Raw genomic sequence first — 24,886 nt, 5'->3', positions numbered from 1 at the left:
GCGTTATCTTGACCTCCCAGTCATATGTACATGAGGAGAGAGATTACAATCTCAGACAATACTTCGTCTTGACGTGAATGTGTTGTCTGTGGATGGAAAAGAAGTGTGAGCTTACCTGATGGCCTCCTCAATTGGAGGCTAGCCAGTCTGGGAACAACCTCGGCAAGCATCCAACGTCAGGTCGGTCCCAATTGAGGAGTACCTTAACATGTAGTTAACCATCGCTCAAGAATGTGCAGAATCTGCATGAAATCTACAAGCAGGCATTCATCATGAGCAGCCCAGAAGATCCCAAGACAAAGTCCCATTCTCAATCCCAATCCCAATCCCAAAAGGCAACCGAAAGAGCAACACAGCTTTCCAACCATCTTTCCCCTCAAAATGACACATCCTCTCCGCCTTCTCGTCGCCGTCGAAAAGAGAAGAAAGACGAACTCCCAGCAGACTACAGCGACATACTCTCCCAACTCTCCACTCTCCGCAAACTAGCAAACACCCCCGACAACACCCGAAGAGGCTTCGTCTCCCAACGTAAAGCCGGCAAACTCTGGGTTCGAGACCGCATAACCCGTCTCCTCGACGCAGACTCCTTCAAAGAAATCGGCGGTCTGACAGGAACCGTCACCTGGAAATCCCTGGGAGGCGAACGTGAAGAACCGGAATCCTTCCTTCCACATAACAATGTCCAAGGTTTCGGGAAACTCCACGGGAGGAAAATTCTCTTCACGGCCGATGATTTTAGTATTCGAGCGGGTCATCAGGATGGTCATCTCATGGCCAAGACGTTATATACCGAGAAATTGGCCATTGAATTGAAACTTCCCATGATTAAACTCACGGATGGATCTTCTGGTGGCGGATCAGTTTCTAGTATTGAGAAGATGGGATTCTCCTATGTGCCTCCCATGCAAGGGTTTGATGTCGTGCAGAAGCAGTTGAATATGGGGATTCCGAACCTCGGGGCGGTTTTGGGTCCTGCGATTGGTCTGGGAGCTGCGAGGGTTGTGAGTTGTCATTTTAGTGTCATGGCGGGGGATATTGGGAGTTTGTTTAATGCGGGGCCGAATGTGGTTAAGACTGCGACTTTTGAGGAAGGGTTGAGTTTTACGGATTTGGGTGGGCCGGGTATGCATTGTACGAATGGTACGATTGATAATCTGGCTGCTGATGAGGAAGGATGTTTTGAGCAGTTGAGGACGGTCTTGGGATATTTGCCAAATTGGGGTGGTGCGATACCGCCAATTGTGGAATGTCAAGACTCTGTGAGGAGGGTGTCGCCGGAGCTGAGGACTGTGATACCGAGGAAAAGGGAGAGAACCTATGATCCAAGAAGAATCATCAACACGGTCGTGGACAAGGACTCGTTCTTTGAAATCGGCAGCCTTTGGGGACGAACGGCGATTGTAGGACTCGCGAGGTTAGGCGGCAGACCTGTCGGGATTCTCTCCAACAGCCCAGAAGTCCTATCCGGAGCGATCGATGCCGCAGGATCTCAGAAGTTGACGAGACATCTCAAATTCTGCGACGTCTTCAATCTCCCGATTCTGCAGTTTGTGGACGTCCCGGGCTATGCAGTTGGGACGGTTGCCGAACGCACTGCGACGATGAGATGGGGAGTGGAGCTCACAAAGGCATACTACACCACCACCATTCCAATCTTCAGCGTCATTTTACGAAAAGCATATGGTGTCGCGGGAGGGGTCATGGTGGATTGCAGGGAGCCAAATACCCGTGTTGCATGGCCGAGTGGAGAGTGGGGAAGCTTACCTCTGGATGGAGGGATTGAAGTTGGTCATTCGCACGAGTTGCGTTCGATTGCGAAGGAACACGGCGAGGAGGCGATGAAGAAGAGATACAAGGAATTGGAAGTCATGTATCGACGTCTGATGAACCCAGTCCGGACGGCGAATCATTTCAGTGTCGAGGAAATCATTGATCCCGCCAAGACAAGAGGGGTCGTGGGAGAGTGGTTGGAAATGGTATATCAGGCGACGCTGCCAGAAAGAGTCATGCATAGAATGTGTGGGAAGCTGCAGCCGGTATACGCCTGAAAAACGCAATGTTTTGATATGGAGTACTCATGATGTCATTGTCAGTACAGTGTTGACTGGCACGATCCATTCCAATCGATGCCGCTCCCTTACAGATTACCTTGGACATGAGCTCTCCGTGGTATCAACACAGACCATGACATTTTCACATTACCCAGCTCACCATTCCCCCCGGAATCACGCCGAAGACATGGAGCTTAATGTCGTATGTGAAGTTGATCAAAAAGAAAATCCATGTTTCCCCATGGTGGACGCTCGGCATGTACGAGGACACCATTGAGACCATTGCAGAAAATTGTGTTCCGGAGTCCATGAATCTCGACGGGAACATTCGTTGGATACATCCTGCGCCAAGATGCTTTTTCGTAAGACTCGACTTCATTCACAGGCATGGGCTGCCGTGTCTGTGGGAGCAGAGCTTCGTAAATGTACGGGAGATGAAGATGAAATTTCGTGTCGGCGACGGCCACGAGTCTACCAGGTAGCCACAAGCAGTGGAGAAGGTCCATTTCCTTACAAGTGAGCGTATTGAATACCATAGGCAAAGAGGCTTGGCGGATGTGAAGCGGCATCGCGCGGGCATCGCGCACTTTTTGCAACGCCTCTTCACGGTTTTTGTCAAGCTCTCCAGTGAAATCGACAAGACATTTGGACATGTCCTTGGGCAGCATCTTGCTTAGCAGTGGATTGATCTTAGGTGGCGTGTTCGCATCCTTCTCGCGTTGAGCCTGCACCCGCGTCTCAAAGAACAGAGCGCGCTTGATGTGAATGGACGAGTTGATGACGCCATGGAAGGTCTTATCGACTCGCTGAGCTAAGAGGAGGTCCAGAACCGGGAGACCAAGCAGGATATTCTCGAGAATCTCTGGGAGAGTGAAAATCTGACTGGCCACTGTGCTCATGATGCCGGCGGTGGAGGAGTTGGCAGTCATGGCGTTGAGAGCCTTGCTGTCGGTGAGAGCCTTGCTGTCGGTGAGAGCCTTGCTGTCGGTGAGAGCCTTGCTGTCGGTGAGAGCCTTGCTGTCGGTGAGANAGCCTTGCTGTCGGTGAGAGCCTTGCTGTCGGTGAGAGCCTTGCTGTCGGTGAGAGCCTTGCTGTCGGTGAGAGCCTTGCTGTCGGTGAGAGCCTCGCTGTCGGTGTCGGCAACCTTGGCGATGATGCTGTCGCCGTCGGTGTTGCCGCCGTTCTGGCCGCCACTGCTGACACTGCCGCCGACCATTTCCTCGGTGGATGAGAGACGGTTGTCAACCTGCTGGGTGTGATCGGCACAAGGCATTGTTGGTGTTGTCTTGAATGACGAGCTAAAGAGGTAGTCGAAGTTATGGTGTACTGGAGGTGGTGGTTTGTGAGAGTGAGGTTGAGGTTGAGGTTGAGGTTAAGGTTTCCGCGCGATGACGGCGCGGAAAGCGAGCTGCGGGCGGCGGTGGCGGTGAAAGTGATGACAGCAGGCGTGCAGCGGCCTTCATTCGAGCTGCAAGAGCGCGACGGTTTCAGTGCCCCCGTCTACCAATGCGGTGGTGAATGCGCCGTTGAAGCACAGCCGCATCAAATATGTCATCGATGGGATGTGGACCCATCAGAGTAGAGGGAATTACCTTCAAAATGATTCGGACAGGACTAAAGTAGGACTTTGGACGAGTTCAATGAGCCTGGTGGCATTCCATCGGAGTACACGATGGACTCGAACCCAATCATCTCGAAGAGAAATATCCCGTAGATTCTGTGCGAGCCTCTTCGATATGTCCAGCAAACGACCTACCCATCGCTTGAGCATCTTCAGCTTCGGAGGGTCTAGGTAGTTACTATGGAGAATGCATGCCAGGGCCCGTCTCATATCTTCAGCCTAAAGTGAGCACTTCTAGTAGTACACCGATGCCGCTCGCTGTCCACAAACACACACCTCCCTACCTGCTTGCAATCGACCTCGCCAGCTCCACACCTTGTCAAGCTGTGGACCTCAGGGACAATATCAAGACATGAGCTTTCCCTTTGGCGGAGAATGATGCTCGAGTGAATGAGAGCGAGCTTCAATTCGAACGTTGCTGTCGGACGGAGAATCCGATCCATGAAGACCACAGTGAAGGTGGAGCTTACAATCTCCATCTTCAGCCCATTCGTCTCAAGGTGGGTGGGGACGACGCTTCATCTGGTCGACCAAATGCTACTCGAAGGCAATTTCCGCCGTAATTTGGCGGCGACGGCGATAGCACCAGTATAAGTCCCATTAGGCGACTGTATGGATCACCTAGTAAGAGAGTACGATACCAGACGTCGCACTGCTCTTCTCCTGCGAGTCCCTTCCTGCGACTGAAAGCAGTCTTGTCGATAGCCTTTCCGCAGGCAATAAAACTGCTCAATTCAAGATCATCAGTCTGGCCATTGGAGTCGACTTGCATCTTGATCGTATGGTGATTTGATTGCATATCCACGCACGGGACTGGAAACATGATGATGCTGAAGACTTCACGGTCTGCATCTGTTCGAAATGTAATGAGCTTTATTTAGTGGTGAAGTGCTATATGCTGGATCATCTCCCACTCATGCGTCGAACGAAATCTCTCGAAAAAATTATTAGGAATTGGTGACACTTGGAAAGYAGTCGATGTGGTCCAATCCATCCGGGTGTATGAATATGGGAGAGTCAGGGGTAAATCTCACCCCGAGTTCCATTTGACCTTGATTTTGAACTCAACAAGGAACAAACTGCTGTAAGTGGTATTTTAACCTCTGAACTTATCTCTCAGCCATGATTAAATCGCCAACGATCAAGCTCAAGATGTTATCTACCTATACCTTACACGCAGACTGTCGGACGAAGTTTCTTAGCGTCCCGCACGTCTAACCAGCGAAGTCGCCCTCTGTGCKAACAAAGTACAATCGCCTCCACGATAGCTAGCACGAAGATTGTTCTCTACTCATATACTTGCACTTCCAAGCATCACCAGATTCTCGATCACCACTGCGAAAGCCATCATTCCAGATCACGATGTCGCCCCACAGCAACGGTCCAGGTGATTTCAGGGGTTACGCCTCTGGTAGACTCGACTGAACTTTTGTTCACGGCTGTGATATTCCCCCCTGATGCTTTACCTGCCGTCTTCACTTCCCGACTACCATACTGCCTTCATGGAAAGTCAAATTTACAAGTCTATAAATCTAGCAGTGGCCGAGAAAATGATCCCTCTCGACTACGTACCAAGAATGAGAAGAATTCCACTGCTCGGAGATCCAAGCCGCACACCAAGATGGCTACTGACATCGGTTTGAGAAATCTGAGCCGATGACCGGCCTAGGAATTTCGCAGCTCATTCGAGTGCATCTGGCCAAACGTTCGCCCAGAGAAGGATACGCAGCGTGACCCACTTTGACATGCTGAACTGTAGTCTCACTCTCCTTCTTGAATGTGACAGTGGATGGCTGAATTTGTTTTACAAGTGTTTGTGTCGCTCACGAGTATCCGAAACCTCCCCAAAAATCAAAATTGAATGAATGAATGTCCCCAGGAACGAGGGTGATAAGGCGACCTTACTTGTGTGTCATCGGATACTTTCACTGGATCACATCCACCGATGAAGTTAAAGGAGTTTATTCTTGGCCTTAAGGAGGATCAACGAGAGAGCGGCACGGAGAGAGCGGACGGATAGGGAGAGATCTTATTCACTCCAACTCATGTCTTACTTTAGGACAGCCTGAGACCGAACTCCATTACGGCTACAGGAGCATATTAACTTATTGTAACGAGGGATTCTCGAAATTCCTGCCCCGCCTCTGCCGCCCAAATCCGATCTCTCCACAAAAAGTCTACTAGGTGCGTTTATTTACGGAGATATCTACAATACCAATATACCAATCTATAGAGTAGTAAACATCGAAGCACGCCTAACGCACATACTAAACCCGTCCCGCTCGTCGTCTAATGCCCTCCCCAACTCCCCCTACTCACCGCTAAGCGCAAATTAGCATTCCCATGATCATTCCCATCAGCCATATGCATAGTCCAAGGCCGCATTGTCCAGCCTTGCTGAAAATCCGTCTCCCTAGGCGGCCGAAGATGAACATGGAAAAAGACCCTCTGTTTCTTCTTCTCCTCCTTCTTCTCCCCTTCAACCTCCGTTACCCAAATCTCTTCCACAGCAGAAGAACAAAAGAATTGCAGAACCCTCCAACTCGCCCCTCCTACCTTCCATATCTCCCCAAGCATCCCATCTYCCCCGCCAGAAAGATCGCCGATCCCAAATCCCCGTCCTACGCCATCTATGAATACTGCATCATTTGTAAACCCCATGGTTCCTAGAAAAATGCTCAAACCATCCATCCCGGACATTCCCTCACTACAACCACCCTCGCTACCACCACAGCTGGACAGTAAAGCCGTTAAACCCATCATGGCCCTTAAAACTGTAGATCTCTGGATGACTTTTGCAAAAGTGTGGTTTATACGCTGGAGGGGGAAGAGTTGCATTACTGGTATAGGCCCGATGATGAAGTTTGATATGTCACTGCCATCTTTGATGTCGGGGAGAGTTTTTTTGTTGTTGTTGGCATTGCTTTTGAGAATGTGCGTTTCTTCTAGAGCGATTAGGATTGCTTCGACGAGTTCGGGGAGGGAGAAGACKGTGGAGATGGCGGTTGATGAGGATGAGAATGATGATGATGATTGTCGTGACATTTCTTTTTGCTTTTGTCTCTTATGTTCAATCCGTAGTGAAGTGACAAAAATGATAACAATAAGAAGAGATTTGTAGATAGCTAAGAAAGAAAGACAGCCTCATTGATCTACACTGCAGGTTAGAAAGAGAGTGGTCAGCTTGGTGGCTGTCCATAAGCGAGTTGTAGAGGGGCGGGCCGTTCAAAGGCGACTTCAAGGAAACATTCGAGGCGAGATTCACTTTCACCGACATCTCATTATGGATCTTCAAAGTTCTCCTCTGGAAATCCAAGGGTCGTAACATTGTCGATATGTTCGCTTCAAGAAGAAGACGATGTCTCTTTCTTATCTCTACGAGCCGGCTTACGGCGACGGTTTCGAAGGAAAGCCTTCTCTTCTTCAGCTGGCCTAGAATATGTCAGTTTAGATTATTACACGTCTGGTGCTAGAAGGTCCTGTTTGCCTTACCAGTAGTACCGAACATGATTCAGGGCGAATGACTGCCACAATTGAACCTCCAAGGCCTCATAATGCACAAGGGGCTTGGTGCGAAGGATTGCCTGTTCAATACTATAGCTGAAACAAAGATCCCTCTGGTCCTCGCCGATTCCCATACAGAGCGTAGCGATCTCCGCGGACCTTGGGAAGTAGCCTGCAAACTCCCAGTCTAATAATCAGATACAGTCTTCTTCTTCTTCTTCTCCGAAGATGAGATTGCGAAGCGCAATATCACCGTGAACAAACACCAAAAGGTCTTCCGAAAGCACGAAGCTAGGAGAATCTTTTCGAAGCCGGGAATTGATATACGTTGTAAGATCCTGCTTGGTGTTCATCGACACGAGTTCATCTTGCGACCAGAGAGGTCCACGGCAGATACCAGATTTGACGACTGGCCCTGGAGTCTCCGATGTGAAGCTATGCAGATGCTTGACTATGTTTGCGATCTTGTCAATGGTCGTGTCATCTACGACCTTCTTCTTCGTGCCTTCGGCATATTCTATTACTAGGTAGTCTACTCCATCTACGTGGAAGTAATCGTGGACGCGAGGTACTCGGCAGACGGCGACGTCGAGTAGCTCGTGGGCGTGGATTTGATTGGAGGCCTCTTCGGCTGTTATGCTCCCAAACTTGATGGCTAAGCGTCCGATCTTGATGATCTCTAAGCGAGCCTTTTTGTAGATTGAGTTGCGTTGTGGGTTCCGCCATGCTTCAATGATTCCCTCGTGGGTCATTGGATTGAGATTCATTCTCTCTACTTATGCAGGATATCGCTGTGATGTAGATGGAAAGATGGAAAGTATATTGGATTGCCGCCCGGTTGCTTATGTATGAATCGGAGTTTCGGCTTCCTTGGCATAGGTACGGTAGGATAGGCACAACACAACATGCACGGGAGGAACGAACATAAGAGCGTCCGAGAAGGAGGTAGGTAAAGTACATGTAGGGTAGACGTCGTCGAATCTAGTAGCCTATATAACGGCCATGGAAGATTCCACCACGCTAGCTAGTCAGCTAACTAAATCCAGAAGTACTCCCTCACTCATAAAACAAAAGCCGAGTAAGTCATCCAACCTACATCAAAAGGTCTTAACAGCAACAACAAAATAACATAACCGAGTTCCAGAAAACTGACACCTCAGGTAAGGTAGCTTGACATCTCCCCAAGAATAAAGCCGCAAAGTAAAGAAAATCCCATCATTCCCCCTCAGGCCACTGACTCCTCGGAGTAACCCACTCCAACGGCGGCCTCCTCTCGAAATCCACCCGCATCAAAACCGTACCTCTCCTCACTCGAAATTCCTGCCCAGTCTCCTCAACATGCTTCCTCTCCGCCACGTCGATTTTGTCTTGCATACTCTTTACCGTGGAGGTGAGGGTGTTGAAGAGGGGACCTAGAGTCGTTGTTGTTGTTGTTCCCTCTTCTACCTCATTCTCATCAGTATCGGCATCGTTGGAAATGTCCAGATAAATCGTCCAGGCGTCTAGGAAGCCTTCTCTAGGAGGTAGGAGATGGCAGTGGAGATATATCCTCTTCTTCTTCTTTCCCTCTAATCCCTCCGCCTCTCCTGAATTATGCGTCGTCTGATTGATACCAGGAGAATCAGAAGTAGAACAAACGTGAATATCCCWCCAACTCGCCCCYCTAACCCTCCACTTCTCCTCAAGCAACACAGGAACCCCACCCTCCTCCTCCTCCTTCCCAAAGTTCTTCTCATCTTCTAAATAATTATTCATAAGTCCCATGAACCAAGTCAAACCATCCACTCTATCAAATCCCTTATCATCATCACCACCACCACATCCCATCATACCCATCATGCTCCTCAACTCCGTAGATTTCTGAATGACATTTGTAAAAGTGTGATTGATACGTTGTAGAGGGAAGAGTTGGATCACGGGCCCGAGGGGGGAGTTTGTATTTTCATTCCCGCCGGAGGGGAGGTTGTTGTTGAGATGGATTTTTCCCAGAGCGATGAGGATTGCTTCGAGGAGTTCGGGGAGTGAGAAGACTGTGGTTGAGGATGATTGTTGTTGTTGTTGTGGCATTCTTGGTTTTTGCGTCTTGGGGATTGTGGATTGTGTCTGGTTTGGAGGGAAGGATGATGATGGAAATGAAGAAAGACAGCCTGATTTCATATTTCATATACATGACAAGTCAGAAGAGGGTGGTCAGCTTGGTGGCTGTCTACAAGCGAGCCTCTCTCTCTCGCTTAATCATGAATCTCCATTCCCTCTGTAATGCCCCCATGCCCCTGATGAAGAAATTAAATCTTATGCTCCCTCCTCAACAACTCGGGATGGCGATGCACGCCGGGCATCAAACCCATGCCCATGGCCCTCCGCACGGCCTTGGCCATCTTCCTCTGATTAACCGGCCTCAATCCCGTATCCAAACCCCCTCGAATCCTCCCCATATCCGTAATGTACTCACTCATGATGCTGAAATTCTTGTAATAATGCAACGGGTTCATGCCCAATTGATCCAGCACATCATATTTCGGTCTCGGCTTCCTGCGTAACTTCTTCCACTTGGCCATTTCGGGCCCGCTGAGGTCGTGGGGGGAGTAGACATCGCCGGTCTTCCATTTGCGGGAGACTTGGCGGGAGAGGTCGTTGGCGGTGTAGCCGCGGGTGAGGTCTCGCTGGGCTTGGGATTGTTGGTAGAGGGTGGTTTTGGTGGTGGATTCGGTGATTGCTGAAGAGGCAATGTCGTAGGTGGAGCGGGCGGGTCGAGAGGTGGAGGTTTGGCGCGCGGAGGGGGATTGTTGTTGCTCACGGGAGGATTGGAGGGATTCTAGAGGATATCAATTAGATATTCGTGGGTTTGGGGTGATTGATGGATGGATGGGAACTCACGCGATAGGGAAGCTGTGGCGCGGGGCGGAACGGTGGCTACTCCGCGACGACGGCATTGTCGACAGATTTGGGAGGTGGTTGTTGTCGTTGGCCGCACCGCCAACCGGGAAAAGAGGAACTCCAGCGACATGATTGCGGTGGGGATGATGAAGCGCGATGGGTGCAAGTCAATCGGCTTCTGGAGGATGGATTGCGGAGATGGCGGAGGTGAGACTTGGCGAATCTTTGAGATGGATGGAAGATGGACCTGCAGCTTCATAACTATTTCCTGGACCGTCTCATCTGTACATACATGTCATGGCGTGAATTGGAGTCGACATGCCATCGCACCTCACGCGCCAGGTGTTCCGCCGGATTCTGGCCAACCAACCCATCCTCCACCGCGCATGTCTACGCCGACAACTTCACCTTCATCCTCCCTCACGGACAATCCCCCGAAATGGCGCATTCCGGACATGCCACCCTCCGAGAAGGACGTTGTTCAATATCAATCTCTTCGGCGGGAGGAAAAAGCGGGAGAGTCAGGAAGCCGACATGGATCCCGGAATGGAAGAAATGATGCACTTGGCCAAGATGGAGAGGATGCGGGCAAGATTACCCCCCGCCGAGGAGGTTGCAAAGGCGCTGGTGAAGTTGATGGAGCATAAAAAGAGTAGAGGAGATGTATTAGAGGACGGGCAGGCGGCATTGGCCCTGCAGAGTCTCCAATACTGCTCGCGATGTCGAGCGGTCRATCGAGATGTCCTCCTCACCATTCTTGCCGTCCTCCATAGACGCGTCCAGGCCAACGTCGCTGCACATCCGGACCTGGCAGAGGCCGTCTACCGGGAAATGCTGGTGGTGGGAGGCAAGGTGGGATGGTTGTGGAAAGGTGTGGCCATGTGGGTCAAACATCTCTCCTATTCCGGTCAGGCCAGAAGAGGACAGGAGGTCCTCCTGGAATGGGAAGCATCACAAGACGAGGGAGGACGAGAGAAGGAGACGGGAAAGCTGCCCGCTTTGATTGAACATGCGTGGGCCGATGTTCTCCATGGACACGCTCAAAAGGAGGATGAGGCGACCCTCCTCGCCACCTGGGAAATGCTCAAAACTCGTGGAATCCACACTTCTCGCACTGTCAAGCAGACGGTGCTTCATTTCTACCTGCGTGGCAACGACATTGCTGCCGTCCAACGCTGGTTTGCCGAGCTGTGGCAGGCTTCCCAATTCACCCCCCTTTCAAAACCAGAATCCCACCAAACTGCAGCCAATGACCTCCACCAAGTCTTGCAGTGGTGTTTGAAGCACAATACTCTTCAGTTCGGTCATTCCATCGTGAGGGAAGCCATGAGTGACAACCCTCCCAAGCCCATCTGGGACGCCATCTTCGTCTGGGCCGCCGGCACGGGCAAGGGTGCCGATGAGATCAATCGCATGTTGAGTGTCATGGAAGCCTCCAACAACAACATCTCTCCCACTCAACCACCGAGACTGGCCGATATCGCCACCATAAACGCCTTGGTCGAATTCGCAATCTCCAAAAACGACCCCTACTTGGCGGAACGCTTCATTGCCATTGGCAAGGCGCGAAACATCGAACCCGATGCCCGGACATATGTCCTTCAAATGCAATATCGTCTCAAGGTGAATGATGTCGATGGAGCTTTGACCGCCTACGCCAGTTCACAAGCCATGGACCTCTCTTCCAATCAAGACATTCCCACCGTCAATGCCCTGATCGTCGCCCTCTGCAATAGCAAGCGCCATGACTTTGACTCCATCATGAACGTCGCCGCCGACCTCTCCGACCGCCACGCCCGCTTCGAAGCGCCGACCGTTGCCGCTCTGTCCCTCCTTCACCTCTCCCGAGATGAGATCCACGATGTCATCGACTTGTTAAACACCCACGCATTCCACTATTCCTCCGCAGAGAGGCAAACAATCCTCGAGGCCATTTTAAATTACGCCCTCGACCCATCAACCCCCACAGCACGAACCTGGGACGCCTACACCATCCTCCTCACAATCTTCGACGAAATCCCTCGCTCCCACCGCACAACCCTCATGCTCGACTTCCACCGTCGATCCCGACCCGACATGGCCGTCCACGTCTTCAATTCCATGCGCTCCCACTCCCGCGCAGACACCATCCCCACCATCTCCACTTACATTTCCTCCTTTATGGCATCCGCYCAATCCCGCGACCTCGAATCCCTACAACTCATCCACAACCAACTCAAACTCGACGTCAACATCAACCCCACGACCAAACTCTTCAACGCTCTCATCCTCGCATACACCGCCTGTGGCCAACCTCGCCGTGCCCTGCGTTTCTGGGATGACATTTCCGCGAGTAGGGAAGGGCCCACGTACAATTCCCTGCACATCACCTTCCAAGCCTGCCAAGCCGCTCCCTTTGGCGACTTGAAGGCGCGGGAACTCTGGACGAAACTGCGCAAAAAGGGTGTGGAGATTGATCAGGAATTGTGGGGAAGTTATCTGGGAGCTTTGGCGGGAAATGGAGATTTGGATGCAACTTTTCATGCCGTCCAGGAGATGGAATCCGAGGGTCGCTGGGAGGTGAGTAAGGAGGTGTTGGGGAAGGTGATGAATGGGGCTCCGAATCGCGCCAAGCAGAAGGTTGTGGAAAGTTGGGGGAGGGAGAGGTATGCTGTATTATGGGAGGAGTTGGAAAGAGTTGGGTGGGAGGAGGCAGGGGATGGGAGGAGGATTTTTAGAGTGGGCAGGGAGGTGGAGCCGTAGAGAGAAAATCAACTAAGCGAGTTGTTTGAGACATTTTGATGGATGAAGAATGAATACTTGTCTATTACCTGCTGCGGTGGATATATGCCAATGGTCGGAACGATTCCCCGGCCTTTTCACAATTGACCTGTCTGGAATTGGAAGCCGGGCAATACTCCGGCAATGAGATGGCACTGGATGTAGCGCATGCAACACAAGAAGTCTTACGCTGTCTACCACCACTCAAGGATCTGGCTTTGACTGGGCGTGCTTTCGGTGACTATAACGACGATGATATGAGTACAGTAACCATGACTACACTTCTGCTACCTCCTTCTCAGAACCTTGGATTGCCGCCTACGTTCCTTCTTCCTGACGGTCGGAACTTTGGTTATACCCAAGATTAGCATGCATTAATTAGGTATATAGGCCATCTGGACTCCACGTTTAATCTTCTACTCGAGATTTCTTGCTATTCCCAGCTTCAGATAAATGATACCAAAAGTCCACGTCAGACCAAGACGGCGAACAATACAAGCGACACCACTCATCGTACGCGAGAGAAGACGTGAAATGTCATGTAGTCCTTCCCCTACAACGCCTTTAATTTTCAGATGCATTCCTTCTCTTCGTAGCTCGTATATCCTCCTCATCCTCATCCTGCCGAGCGTGCTTTTGACCCAGCCCAACAGATTGCACTGGTTCATTATCCAGAGGATTCTGTCCCGTCTGTAACAACACATCATCAACAGACGGCGCTCCTCCAACACTATCATCAGGGACATCCCCTTCGTTGGAAGAATTCAAGTGATGCCTTCCAAGTGATGTTGCAATATCGTGTTCTTTCAAAAAATGACTTCGCTTTGGCTTCCACGACTCGGCTATTCGCTTGCCAATCTCGAAGACTTCGAGCCCAATAACGAGTCGTCTTGATCACCTCCAACGTATGTGGAGTGCTGTTCTTATGGACGACAGTATCGTAATCATCTCCAAGGACCTTTTCGACATGCTGCCTAACTTTGAAGATGGCAGTGAATTCCATGCGTTGCCGCTGTGGAGAGATGATGAAATCACGTAGTTGTTTGCACGTTGAACAAAGGCATAGGCTGGCTAGTAAGGGACGAGACCAGTCTGTTGGCGGTAGAGGTTCAGGACCAGTCGATCGGAACTGATATATTCGGATGATTCTCTCGGCGAATTTCAGATCTTCTGGGAGTAAGACTTCGTCGAGTCTTCGGAGACCTATAACACGATCCAAGTATGGAAGTACGAGGGTGTCGAAGTATGCGGGATGCATGGAAGATTGGCATTCCTGCTCTACATGCTGTAGTAGTAACCGTGCTTCGTCTTTTAAACCGCAGCCAAGGAGAAGCTGATGCAGTAAACAAAGATTGGCTTTCAGATCATTCTCCTCCGGCGTTGGGCTACGCTCGTGGCGATGACGATTCCGGAAAGTGTACGATGTTCGCTTTGGCTTGGGTGGGTCTTTAGGAAGCCTTGTGGATTCGATTGCGGACGGAGCTACACCTCGCAGTACTGCAACGCATACTTGCTTGGCGAGATCTTTGGGTTCTTGATCGAGGGAGACGGAAAGAGCCGTGGCCAGCGCGAAAAATATTTCTGGATTGCTTTGGTCAAGGTGGTTGCAAAGTGCAGGAGTAAATCTGGTTGTGTTAGTGGATGCGTGGCAATAATACATGGCAAACGTACATTTTCTCAATCCATGTCAAATCATTACTGCTCAGCAGTAGATTCACCAAAGATTCTGCCGACGCCGATGATATTCTTCCAGATTGCACAAGAATCTCGTCGAGGGAAGCCATAAGCCATGGCTGGAACGCAGCGGTGGGAAGATAGTCCTTTACGCCGTCTACTATGGTGTTCAGAGCATTGATCGGTCCATCGAGGTTGCCGGGAGAGAGGTGCTGCTCTCGGTGAATGGCGGCAGAGAATCTATATCAGAAGCGGTTAGTAGCCACTTGAATGTGTAAAGATACATGATTACACTTACCCTCTCTCAAGCTCTTGAAACTGGTAGCTGCTGATATGGGGCAAGAACTCATCACAGTCAACGCTTTGCGTGCCATCCTGGATTTGTTCAGGCTTTTCCTCCAATAATTTTGTAAATCAATCCAGCCATCCGGCTCGGAGACAGGCCGCAGCCGCAGCGCCAATCTCATCGCCCGAGCACTCAAGTTTTGGCCAGGTCCCATCAGGCCAAAGTGCAAGCCACTCCTTTCCTTCTGGAGTTATCGGACCTTGACAGACAAGCCCGACGAGATAATCCAGCTCGCCACCACTGTTCCTTTTTTTGCGATAGTAATTCATAAGATTGCAAAAGTTGGTAGACCAACACTCTCCGTCTTCACTGTCTCGAGCGGCGGCCATGAAGTAGCCCAAGTTTGAGCGGCCAGGCATGATTATTAATGCACTCTTGCGATACCACAACGTAGTGCGTGCGCCCTCGTTTCCAGTCCAGCCTTCAAATTCTTCGCCGCAAGGCTCTCCCTCGAAAGGATCATCCTCTTCATCTTTCCGCATGATGAGGCCCTCTGCTTCGTCGTCGTCCAAGGTCACATTCTCGACGATCAGGTTCCCGTCAGCTACATTCACGATGCTGCGAATGTGAACACTTTGTTCCTCAACGTCTACGATGCTGTGAAGCTCCCCTGGGGCATAGTCTTCAGGTCCAAATCCATCGCAGCCTCCTCGCTCCTTCTTCTCGATTGTTGCGAGGAAGCATTCACAGTCACTTGCTTGACCGATACTAAGAACGCCTTCAACTCGAGTGCGATCTCTGCCTTTCAACTTAGTCAAGCAGAGGCTTTCATCAGTGTATTGGTGTTCCAGCATGTAGATGAGGTAACCAGGGAGAGGATCCGAGGCCCGATCTTCGTCGTCAACGTCAACATCGCGGGACCAATCTTTCAGAACACTTTGGAGAGTCACCAGTCGAGGGTCGCCCTCCGAAATTCCAGGTGCTGCTGATGGACCAGTATGCATCATGTTGTATGTGAGGACTATTCGATAGCCTTTTGTGACGGGTCTGACTTCATGCAGAACATCTCCATACCAAGCAAGAAAAGAGGTCGACCAAGCTGAATCCGGAGAKGTTTCCATGACTTTTTGCTTGCCATTGAACGATACTGCCACGTCACCGCCTTGGTGAGGAGATGAAAGTGCAATGACCAGAGTTCCAAACATGCCTTCTGCCTTTTCCGTGTCTCGATGCGGCTTAAACATAGCTCCCTCCCCGTAGATGAGTAGCTTATACGGCTCAAGCTTGACAAACTCAGATCCACCCACAATCCCAAGTTGACTTGTAACAGAGTCTAGGATAGATTGTTCAATAGAAGGCCATTTAGGATGAGCGCACTTGATCTTCGCAGCATCAATCTCCCACGTATTGCGCACCGTTATATCGACTATTGTCTCGGAGCCTTTGCCAAAAGGTGCCTGTCGGCTATATCGGATGAGTCTTTGAGCATCGTATGCAGAAATCGGCATACCAATACCGCCGACTCCTTCAACTTGCAGACCTGGATTGATATCTTCGCGGCTTCCTTGGGCACAGAAAGAGCCTTCGGAATCAAGACTGTCCAAGAGACTGCGTACGGAATGCGAAAGTGTGTCCCAGCGATATGGCTCGCTGGTCTGAGGCTCCGTGTCTGCTGCCATGGTTCACTTTGTTTGGGACACAATAGGTAGACATCGACTTAGAGCGGAGTATTTCACGAGTCAAGACGGTTGTTGTGCAACGCGTTGTCCGGGGTGAAACTTGACGCGAACTCTACGCGAATCTCAAAGGTCAAAATTTGACGTCTGAGCCTTGAATTTTGGCAGAGAAAACTCCTCGATAGAGGGGATGATCCCTGTTCCGTCAATGAAACCCCTTCAATTGCTGAATCAATTGTGAGCGTGCTACTCATCTTAGGAAAAGAGACTATAGACCACACGTTGGGTTGAGATAGCTATATCTGAACCAGACACGACCATGAAATGAATCCCACTCCTCTTGCTACCTACAGCAGCAGCTGAACAAACCGTCTGGAACCAAGGCTTTTTGGCCATTGTCAATTGCCACACGCTACCGCCATCATGATCATCAAGTTCATTGCTGCTAGGTGTAAAGAGGATCTCTACCACTCGCAAAGGGCGTTTCCATTCCAAAACACCACACTACATGAATGCAAGACTACTCCGCCCGTACCTTGTTCACGGGCGAATGACACTGCTTACGTATCCCTTTTGATAGACGCTTCTGTGATCATTGTATTCGTAGGAAAGGAAGTGCGCTGTAACTTAGAATCTACCAGGTACCTTACTGTATGATCTTAAATCTCTATACTGTTCCTCTCCAAGTATCCTGTGGTTATCGCCCGGTATCTCAACGCCGACATATCTCTGCTCATGCAGTCACAGTCGCCAGATGAGACCTAACTGGCACATTCTCCACGCGGTCTCTCGAAACCGTGAATTCTAGCTTGACATCCTTTCGGAACAGCAGACAGTGAGAGCTTCCACCTGAAGAGCGAAAGATTGAAGGGTTAGCCATGTTTGGGGGAGCAATTTCAATGGGATAGTTCTTACCAAAGTGAAACATTCCGGTTTCCTGTCCCTTCTTGACCTTGTCTCCTTCTTTCACGGTTATCTCACAAGTGCTAGAATGCGTTAGCTATGTAAAGAAATAGGGAGTAGCTTTGTCGACTCACCTGACTTCGTCCATGCCGATCCCCACAAATGCCATTAACCCAATGGCGGGGTTGTCGGCCTCGATGAAAATAATGGCACGAGTGGCAACGGCTGAGAGGTATCCTTGACCTTTACTGATACCGTCAGTGTCGATTTCCTGGGTCGTCGGATCGCCCAAGCCCTCGAACAATGGCTCGGAGAAATATGTGCCATCCTGCACAAACGCCTTCTTGATTGTGCCGGAGACGGGCGCGTGCCATCTGTGGTAGCTCAATGCTGATAAGAAGGCCTGGTAGACAGTGCCTGGAGCAGCAAAGTCAGTGAAAGTCGCTGGCCACTTTACAGGCGGGAAATGTTTGACGCCCGCTTAGCTCTTAAGGACTCACCACCTGCAAATTCTTGGGCCAGAGGATCGTGAGCGAGCATATCAAGAGGGCTATATCTACAACGGAGTCAGCACCCGCAAAAGTTCATAAAGGGGTCGATTTTGAGCGGATCACGAAGCATTCCCCTATAGGAAACGCTCGGTATCATCTCTTTAGACAGGCCAACAGCGGCAATCTATGCTCTTCATATCACTTACGGTTGTCCCTTGATCCAGAAGCGATCCCGAAGCTTGACTTTTCTCTGCAAGTCGAAGACCTTGCTCTCGCAGCAATTGACAATGACATTATCATCATCCGGAGACGCAACAGGGCGCACATTCTCGTGGAACTGACGAGTGAAAAAGTGGTCCCAGCTCTTGAATCCATGGTGCTTGGCCTTGGGATCAGGGCAGATGAAGAAATCCTCAAAGGCGTATTCGGTCGTGCCCACCGCTTTGTTGGCAACCTCCATCATATCTTTCTTGCCGTGTTGACCGAACCATCCTCCATTGCCGGTATTCAAAACGTCAGCCGAAGCGGGAGACTTTAGAAATTCACCCCAGTGATTGAGAATCTTCTTGAGATGGGCATTGACTTCGGGATCTAAAAAGGCCGCGAAGCCCGAGGCGGTTGCCATGGGATAATCAAAGATGGCACACATCGGCACACCAACCATGCCCACGTTCGCCGCTTTGTCAGTCCAGCGAGGAGCAGTGGTGAAGGTGTGGTTCAACACCTCCAGCATATGGCGATAGTCTCGGATCTGCTTGTGGCCTGTGGGATCCTTATCGTAAGGCTTCTTGTTTGGAACCTCGTTGAACATCGAATTGAACCACATGTAAACCCGGGAGTTGCTCTCGATAAAGTCTTTGAATTCCTGGAGGACCGGCGCGAGCTCCTTGGGGTTCTTCTTCGCCTCGTCAATTTGACGACCTAGCCACTCCTTTTGGATACGGTGGTCTGCTGGAAGCCATGCTCCAGGTCTGATTAGGAGGGTCAGTATGCTTGGATGATGAAGCAGAGCAGGAAGAAGTGCCTATCAATGAGATGTCCCTCGGGAATGTCATGCTCGTCTCTGAAAGAAAATTATGAGTTTTAGATCACAATTGGTTCATGCTCCCCAAACTTACCCGTGTTGGTGAACCATTGTGATTGATCTGCGGATCGACTGAAGATGGAAAAAGAAGAAGTTGCGAAGATGTAAACAAGCAATGCCAACTGCAAGACCAAGAAATGTACGATATTCAAGAACGACCTGTGAGTGATGTTTTGGCAGGACGATGACGATTTTGGAGGCCCTTACGTCAGTCTCAGTCTAAGTCGCCGAAACATCCGCGCGTCTTCCGCCTCCGTCGTCACCAAAGTCTCCATACCACTTTATAGGGTACCTTATGCATCCAGAGTGTGGAAGGGTATGGGCAGCGCTTCTAGCGCAATCATGCGTTGGCAGCGTCGAGTCAGGACGTCTCCACGTGCAATTTTCGAGAAGCCACAAGCTCTGTCGGCAGAGATATCTCGCTTTGCTTCCCGGACTTGCTGCTCGTGTTTGTTCATCGTGCTGATGAATGTGTTGATTCTGGTGACTTTCGCGTGTTTGTGGAGGTTGTTGAGATGGAGCTGGAGAATAATGCCAGACGCTTATTGCACTGTACATGGGATCCTYAGCCACGTCAGCCAGCCTCGACTATCATCCTTCCAGCTTTTCCCTGCTCGCTTCATCAGAATAGAACTAGAACTCGATCTGATGACTCGGCCCGATCGTCTTCAACTCAACGCTTTTCACAGGAACAGCAGCTCTTTCTTGTTGGCACAAAAAGGAGATGTGAGGTCGTAGAAACACAGCAATGAGAGTATAAATCTGCCCATCAATGACGCCAGCTGTAAGCTTTACACACTAAACACGCGTGCAGATCCGCTCTACTGCATTTAGCAAAGCATGCGGTGGGGAAGCAATAAGCTTCCTCTTGTTAAATCTCGAAGGATGATACGATGGAATGCCTGACAACGGCCACGCAGATCCCAGAGATGATTTGCAGCTTGCATACTGACTTGAGATGCCACCTTTGCGTTCCACCACAACATCACCCTCTCCCTCACTCTCCCGCCTAGATACCACCGCCAGCCGCCACAATGTGGGTCGTTGGCGTTCGGCCCATATTGGTGCTGCTTCTGGCTCGGACTCTTCCATCGGCCCTCGCCGGCGACATTGGCCGATACATCATCCAACAGGGGATCTCGCTCAACCACTCAACAGGATCATCTGGAGATGCCTTTGCCAGCAGCTGTCAGTCGGCGCTGTGGGCGTACCAGACGGCATCTAGCGCATATGGTCGCAATCATACTGCACCATCCGTCGTAACAGTACCACAATGGCAAACAGCAGCTCCCAGTGTATCGGCCTCGAGCGTGACGGTGCTCTGCGATGGATACACACGAGCTGTCGGCTCCGCCAGCATCGTCTCGCTTTCTCAAATTGCAAACACAACTTACACTATAATGGGAGCCCCGGGACCATATCCCACCTCGATGCCTTGCTCGATAAATCCCTCCGATTGTGCCAACTTATACCGCTCGTACTCTACTGCTGTATCCTCGCTGATCGGCACGAATTCTACCCTTCTGGCACCGCCGTGTAATGTTGATGGCAGTAGTAGTATCACCTTCTCTTCGGCTTATTGTCTGGGCACTGGTCTAAACGGAATTGTCGGGGTTGTTGGGAAGTCAGTCCAATTGTTATACTGGCCTGTCAGGACTTCCGACAGTCCTGAGTATTTCTGCACTCAAGGAAAGTATTCCAAAACCTCCGCATCACCTTTGACCATCCCTGGAACTCCCACTGGCTCAGGACCCAACACGTTCGTTACTGGCACTCTGACCATTACCTCGCCAACAATTGCCCTCGCATACAGTGACCTCTCCCGTGTCGACGGATGCGGCACTACCATCCAGACCACCATCATCACGATGAGACCAGAAGAGCTCGCCAGCAYTCGCGGTGGTCGCGCGTTATACGACCTTCGACCTTTCAACTACGGGGATTTGAACTGGATGTGTCCTTCTCAAGGGAACAGCAGCCACTTCACTGCCCAAGACGTCGAGGGCAAGAACTGCTATCAGAATGTTCCTGCCCAGGCATACTGGAACGCGGCTCAGAATTTCGACGTGGCCAATTATCATTCGGTAAATGAGATACAGAAATGGACGATCATCAACAACTATCAGCCCTATGTCCGGCCGAATGATTCTGTTTGGTCGGAAACGATGCACAGCCTGTGGGGAACCAGTGCAAGGTGGTACATCGATGGCTCATGGGATCCCCCAATCGCCCTCTCCGAAGCGGCGGCCGTCGCGAAACCCACCCTTCCAGCCTCGTTCTCTGCCAAGCCAACAGCAGAGACGCCCACATATCCGGCGATGACCACTAAACCGCTTCCGCAGAAATTCAGCGAMACTTTTCCTTCCTCGACTGCTAGCCCGCAAGCTACCGCAAATGTTCCCGATTCCTCTCATGATGGTGCAGCATACGATGTTCCTTCGTCGGGTCAGGGAGGCTCGCCGTCAGCATCTAGCCAAGCCGACCAGAATTCAATGCCAGGCCTGGATTCATCCAATGATGCCCCTTCATCAGGTCAGGGAGGCTCATCGCCAGCATCTAGCCAATCCGACCAGAATTCAATACCAGGCCTAGATTCCTCCAACAACGCCCCTCCATCAGGTCAGGGAGCCTCGCCGTCAGCATCTGACCAGGCCGACCAGAATTCAACACCAGGCCTAGATTCATCTAACAATGCCCATCCATCAGGTCAAGGAGTCTCACCGCCAGCATCAGGCTCCGCGAACCAAAACCCTGCTCCAAGTGTTGGATCCTCCGATGTAGTAATCGAAACTCAAACCATACCCTTCACTTACATCCCCGCGCCCGGTACTACTACTCTCATGGCCGTCTTCGCAAGCGAGACTTTATCAGTCGGTGGCCCGGCGCATACAATCAGCGGACATGTTATAAGTGCAGCACCTGGCGGTTTGATGGTGGACGGTGCGGAGCCCTCCGAGAACAATCCTACTGGAAATCCAGCAGCAGGTGTGGATACAAAGTCGCAGAACGATCAGAATGCCAGTCCTACTGCACCTGGTGATTCTGCTGCTTCTAACGAGGCACACCAATCTGGGGATGTAACGACTGCAGGTCAAGCCACTTCGGCTGATGGCCCTGGGAGCGAGTCATCAACTACTGGCGTGAGGAACGACGGATCGCCTCGTCACTCTGCAAGTTTGCTATTTGGACTACTGGTCTCTGTATATTGCATGATGACGTGAGACTAAGATAGCTGTCTCGCAGGGACTGCATATTGAGCAAGTTCATCCGCCTGCCTTGCACTCCTGCGCTGGGTATGCACCACCCAGACGTTACGAGGCATGTCTATTTCGCCGAGCACTGACCAGAAGCACTCGAAACTCCGACAAGTTCTTGCCGCCAGTCGCAAGCTTCTTGGTAGTCCTGCGTGGTATCGACTCAGGCCCCGATGCCGTAATCTGAGAATGATGAGCGCGGAAGACGGCTCATTCAGCTCAGCTTCCAAGACACACGCTGCCACAACGTGCCATGCATGTTGGAGCTGGAGTCTTCGAGGGGGCACTGATCGATACCCGCTTCTCTCTTGACCAATTCTAGGGTTCCCGGATTTGGCAATGACAAATTAACGAGGATTCTAGGGGATATCAATGCTGGGCATAGAGGCGAAGAGGTGTTGGCAAGATCGCATGTTGCGTGAGACGAAAGGAAATGAACCGCGATGCTGTATAACGGGGAAGAACGGCATGAAGAGAATGATGCCATGAAAATCGGCAGTAGCATAGAGGCAGAAAATGGCCATCAAATTTATCAGCCCGGAAGATATATGATATCAACCCGCTTCGATCTCTATCTTGATACAAATCATCAGTCTATGCGTTGTACAATCGATCTTGTTCGTTCTACGGTATTTCCAACGTGTGATCCGACGCCAAAAAAATCTCGCCAATGATCATGGCGGCTGACGCGGTCCAAACCATAGCCTCCCATCCCGTTACACGGCATCGAGCCAGGGAATTTAATCCACTGCGGTTGCACAGAAGCGGATGCTAAGTGGACATCCCTCTTTTTCCAGTGTAGCGAATTTGGCGCGATATCCGCGATTGTCGCAATAGTAAGAATATGAGCATTCACCATCTCCCATCAATGCCAACAACCAACAAACTTCCAACCACTCTCATCATCCAGCCCGATGATCAATATTCAGTGCTCGCCAGAGTTTCATCAACCGATCTTTACTCAAAGTTTCGTCCTTGGCCATGTACCAGTCCTCACTTCCAGATAATTCCAGCTGCTTGACAGTCTTTCGAAAGCAAGAGAGATGTCCTCGTGAGCAAATATCCGGTAGAAGACGGAAGAACATTGTAGGTCGATAGCCTTGTAGCACGACCATGTCTGCAATTTGTGATTCTCGCAATTCGGTGTAGTAGAATGCTTGTCTGTGGCAGTTGTATGTCCTGGAAAAAAAGGTATCAAATAAGTAAGCAAACAAGCACATGAAGATAAGAAAAGCAACTCACTCATCAGGTCTCGAACCAGCACACATCCTCCTCGAATACAAATGCGTCTTCTTCATCTCACACACAGCTCTCGGACCAATAACATCCAGCCAAGTCTCGAGATCCCTCTCCGTCAAGTCCTCTCGCAAATGAATCGTGACCATGGGAAAGAACATGGGTAGTACTTCTGCTCGGATTTGCTGGTTGACATGAAGGAGAGCCCAGATGCTGCGAGTGGGTTTCTTCTCTGACCGCCCGCGTCGAATATGGCATTCGGAATCCTGGAGGGCGAATTGCCAGATTGAGAGGCGCAGTTCTGTTGGGAGGCCTGATAGACTGGCGCTTCTGTGCATCTTTGTCGGAGGAGGGTATGATGGATAGTTCTGATGGAGCGTCGGACTTGTTGGTCGTTTTTTCTTCTTCGTGGGACAAAATGTGTCGTCGATGTTGGTTACATGAATCTCGATTATTCAAGCGAACAAGGATGATGATGAAGTCTTGTTCCAAAGTCTCCAATCTTTTCTCATCCACTCTCGTTTCATCCTCCCCTCCCCAATTCAATCACGATGTTTAATCAGGGAAAAAAAATGAAAAAAGTCCCACGTTGTACAGAAGATCTGCAGCTCATCTCTTTAAAGAAAGGAGAATGTGTGATGTGATTGATGACAAGTAAGTTCCAACGCACAGTCCGCGTCGTCGCTGCAAAAAACTGCCGGGACGACCGGGGGGGGGGGGGCTTGGGGGAAGGGGAGAGAGGGAAGAGAAAAAGCTTCGCGTGGCGGTGAAGCCGTGAGGGAAAGGCATGATTCGTCCAATCATCAATTCCTAAACACTTGCCAAGCAAGGTGACAAGGGGGGGACATATTCATGACCGCTTTTTCGTTCGCATGATGAGATTCCGGTCATACGATGCACGTCTGCCGACTTTCTTCACACTGGTCGCTGGGCTGCGTGGGAAAGCTGGGAAAAAGGCTTTCCGGCTGTGCCAGCGACGCGGTCCGGTAGAAGGTAACGGTATAATAATTCATGCGGTGAGCGACACCGCTGCGTTGGGTCTCTCTTTCCCCGTCAATCCTCCGGGGAGAAATAAGAGAATGTCTCGGTTTTTTTTTACCGTTGCCCGGCGGTCAGCGGTGTGACTCTTTGCATCAACTGACTGAGACATCATCAGCGATGATGGCGACGGGCGAGCCAGCATGCTTCTCCGAACGAAGCCGGAAGAGCCTGCCAGCAGTAACGCTATTCGTATTCGTGCCATTCATTTTTCACTACTTTGGCATGTGATCAAGCGAGTGCTGGCAGATATACAATACGCCGAATGTCTTTTGTGTGAACACTGGGACATTTCTTGTGTATGCATGCATCTAGACCCCTCGATCTGCATCACCAGCCTTCAACGTTCAAACGTTCCCGCTTATGCATCTTCTCTTCGCAGGGTTAGGGTTTGGGTATGCAGCTGTCATCATGCGGCCCGCGACGGA

General features: G+C 50.7%; 11 protein-coding genes; 3 read left to right on the top strand and 8 right to left on the bottom strand.

Annotated features, from left to right (window-relative positions):
- Positions 1–272: 272 nt before the first annotated feature.
- RCC_11413 (probable methylcrotonyl-CoA carboxylase beta chain, mitochondrial precursor) lies at positions 273–2,051 on the top strand (the record flags this gene model as incomplete). Its single annotated transcript, XM_023776634.1, has 1 exon — positions 273–2,051. One exon carries the CDS (start codon positions 273–275, stop codon positions 2,049–2,051), a length of 1,779 nt encoding a protein of 592 aa, XP_023632402.1.
- Positions 2,052–2,248: 197 nt separating this feature from the next.
- RCC_11412 (uncharacterized protein) lies at positions 2,249–2,983 on the bottom strand (the record flags this gene model as incomplete). The annotated part of the gene is made up of 1 exon (XM_023776633.1): positions 2,249–2,983. The coding sequence occupies one exon, from the start codon at positions 2,981–2,983 to the stop codon at positions 2,249–2,251; it is 735 nt and encodes a 244-aa protein (XP_023632401.1).
- A 3,973-nt stretch (positions 2,984–6,956) lies between these two features.
- Positions 6,957–7,931, bottom strand: RCC_11411 (uncharacterized protein; the record flags this gene model as incomplete). XM_023776632.1 has 4 exons in its annotated part: positions 6,957–6,979; positions 7,067–7,107; positions 7,168–7,366; positions 7,433–7,931. The coding sequence occupies 4 exons, from the start codon at positions 7,929–7,931 to the stop codon at positions 6,957–6,959; spliced, it is 762 nt and encodes a 253-aa protein (XP_023632400.1).
- Positions 7,932–8,394: 463 nt separating this feature from the next.
- RCC_11410 (uncharacterized protein) lies at positions 8,395–9,246 on the bottom strand (the record flags this gene model as incomplete). The annotated part of the gene is made up of 1 exon (XM_023776631.1): positions 8,395–9,246. One exon carries the CDS (start codon positions 9,244–9,246, stop codon positions 8,395–8,397), a length of 852 nt encoding a protein of 283 aa, XP_023632399.1.
- Positions 9,247–9,464: 218 nt separating this feature from the next.
- RCC_11409 (uncharacterized protein) lies at positions 9,465–10,186 on the bottom strand (the record flags this gene model as incomplete). XM_023776630.1 has 2 exons in its annotated part: positions 9,465–9,994; positions 10,057–10,186. The coding sequence occupies 2 exons, from the start codon at positions 10,184–10,186 to the stop codon at positions 9,465–9,467; spliced, it is 660 nt and encodes a 219-aa protein (XP_023632398.1).
- Positions 10,187–10,590: 404 nt separating this feature from the next.
- On the top strand, positions 10,591–12,798 carry RCC_11408 (related to complex I intermediate-associated protein CIA84 precursor; the record flags this gene model as incomplete). Its single annotated transcript, XM_023776629.1, has 1 exon — positions 10,591–12,798. The coding sequence occupies one exon, from the start codon at positions 10,591–10,593 to the stop codon at positions 12,796–12,798; it is 2,208 nt and encodes a 735-aa protein (XP_023632397.1).
- Positions 12,799–13,552: 754 nt separating this feature from the next.
- Positions 13,553–14,864, bottom strand: RCC_11407 (uncharacterized protein; the record flags this gene model as incomplete). XM_023776628.1 has 3 exons in its annotated part: positions 13,553–14,441; positions 14,488–14,707; positions 14,789–14,864. The coding sequence occupies 3 exons, from the start codon at positions 14,862–14,864 to the stop codon at positions 13,553–13,555; spliced, it is 1,185 nt and encodes a 394-aa protein (XP_023632396.1).
- A 40-nt stretch (positions 14,865–14,904) lies between these two features.
- On the bottom strand, positions 14,905–16,455 carry RCC_11406 (uncharacterized protein; the record flags this gene model as incomplete). Its single annotated transcript, XM_023776627.1, has 1 exon — positions 14,905–16,455. The coding sequence occupies one exon, from the start codon at positions 16,453–16,455 to the stop codon at positions 14,905–14,907; it is 1,551 nt and encodes a 516-aa protein (XP_023632395.1).
- A 730-nt stretch (positions 16,456–17,185) lies between these two features.
- RCC_11405 (related to phosphatidylserine decarboxylase 2) lies at positions 17,186–18,981 on the bottom strand (the record flags this gene model as incomplete). XM_023776626.1 has 7 exons in its annotated part: positions 17,186–17,301; positions 17,368–17,438; positions 17,490–17,772; positions 17,856–17,911; positions 18,053–18,817; positions 18,871–18,909; positions 18,965–18,981. The coding sequence occupies 7 exons, from the start codon at positions 18,979–18,981 to the stop codon at positions 17,186–17,188; spliced, it is 1,347 nt and encodes a 448-aa protein (XP_023632394.1).
- Positions 18,982–19,964: 983 nt separating this feature from the next.
- RCC_11404 (uncharacterized protein) lies at positions 19,965–22,151 on the top strand (the record flags this gene model as incomplete). The annotated part of the gene is made up of 1 exon (XM_023776625.1): positions 19,965–22,151. The coding sequence occupies one exon, from the start codon at positions 19,965–19,967 to the stop codon at positions 22,149–22,151; it is 2,187 nt and encodes a 728-aa protein (XP_023632393.1).
- Positions 22,152–23,086: 935 nt separating this feature from the next.
- Positions 23,087–23,758, bottom strand: RCC_11403 (uncharacterized protein; the record flags this gene model as incomplete). XM_023776624.1 has 2 exons in its annotated part: positions 23,087–23,363; positions 23,427–23,758. 2 exons carry the CDS (start codon positions 23,756–23,758, stop codon positions 23,087–23,089), a joined length of 609 nt encoding a protein of 202 aa, XP_023632392.1.
- Between the last annotated feature and the right edge of the window lie 1,128 nt (positions 23,759–24,886).

Source organism: Ramularia collo-cygni (genome assembly GCF_900074925.1).
Source record: "Ramularia collo-cygni strain URUG2 genome assembly, contig: RCC_scaffold30, whole genome shotgun sequence".
NCBI lineage: Eukaryota > Fungi > Ascomycota > Dothideomycetes > Mycosphaerellales > Mycosphaerellaceae > Ramularia > Ramularia collo-cygni.
Note: the sequence above shows the minus strand (reverse complement) of the source record. Positions and strands in the feature narration are given on the sequence as shown.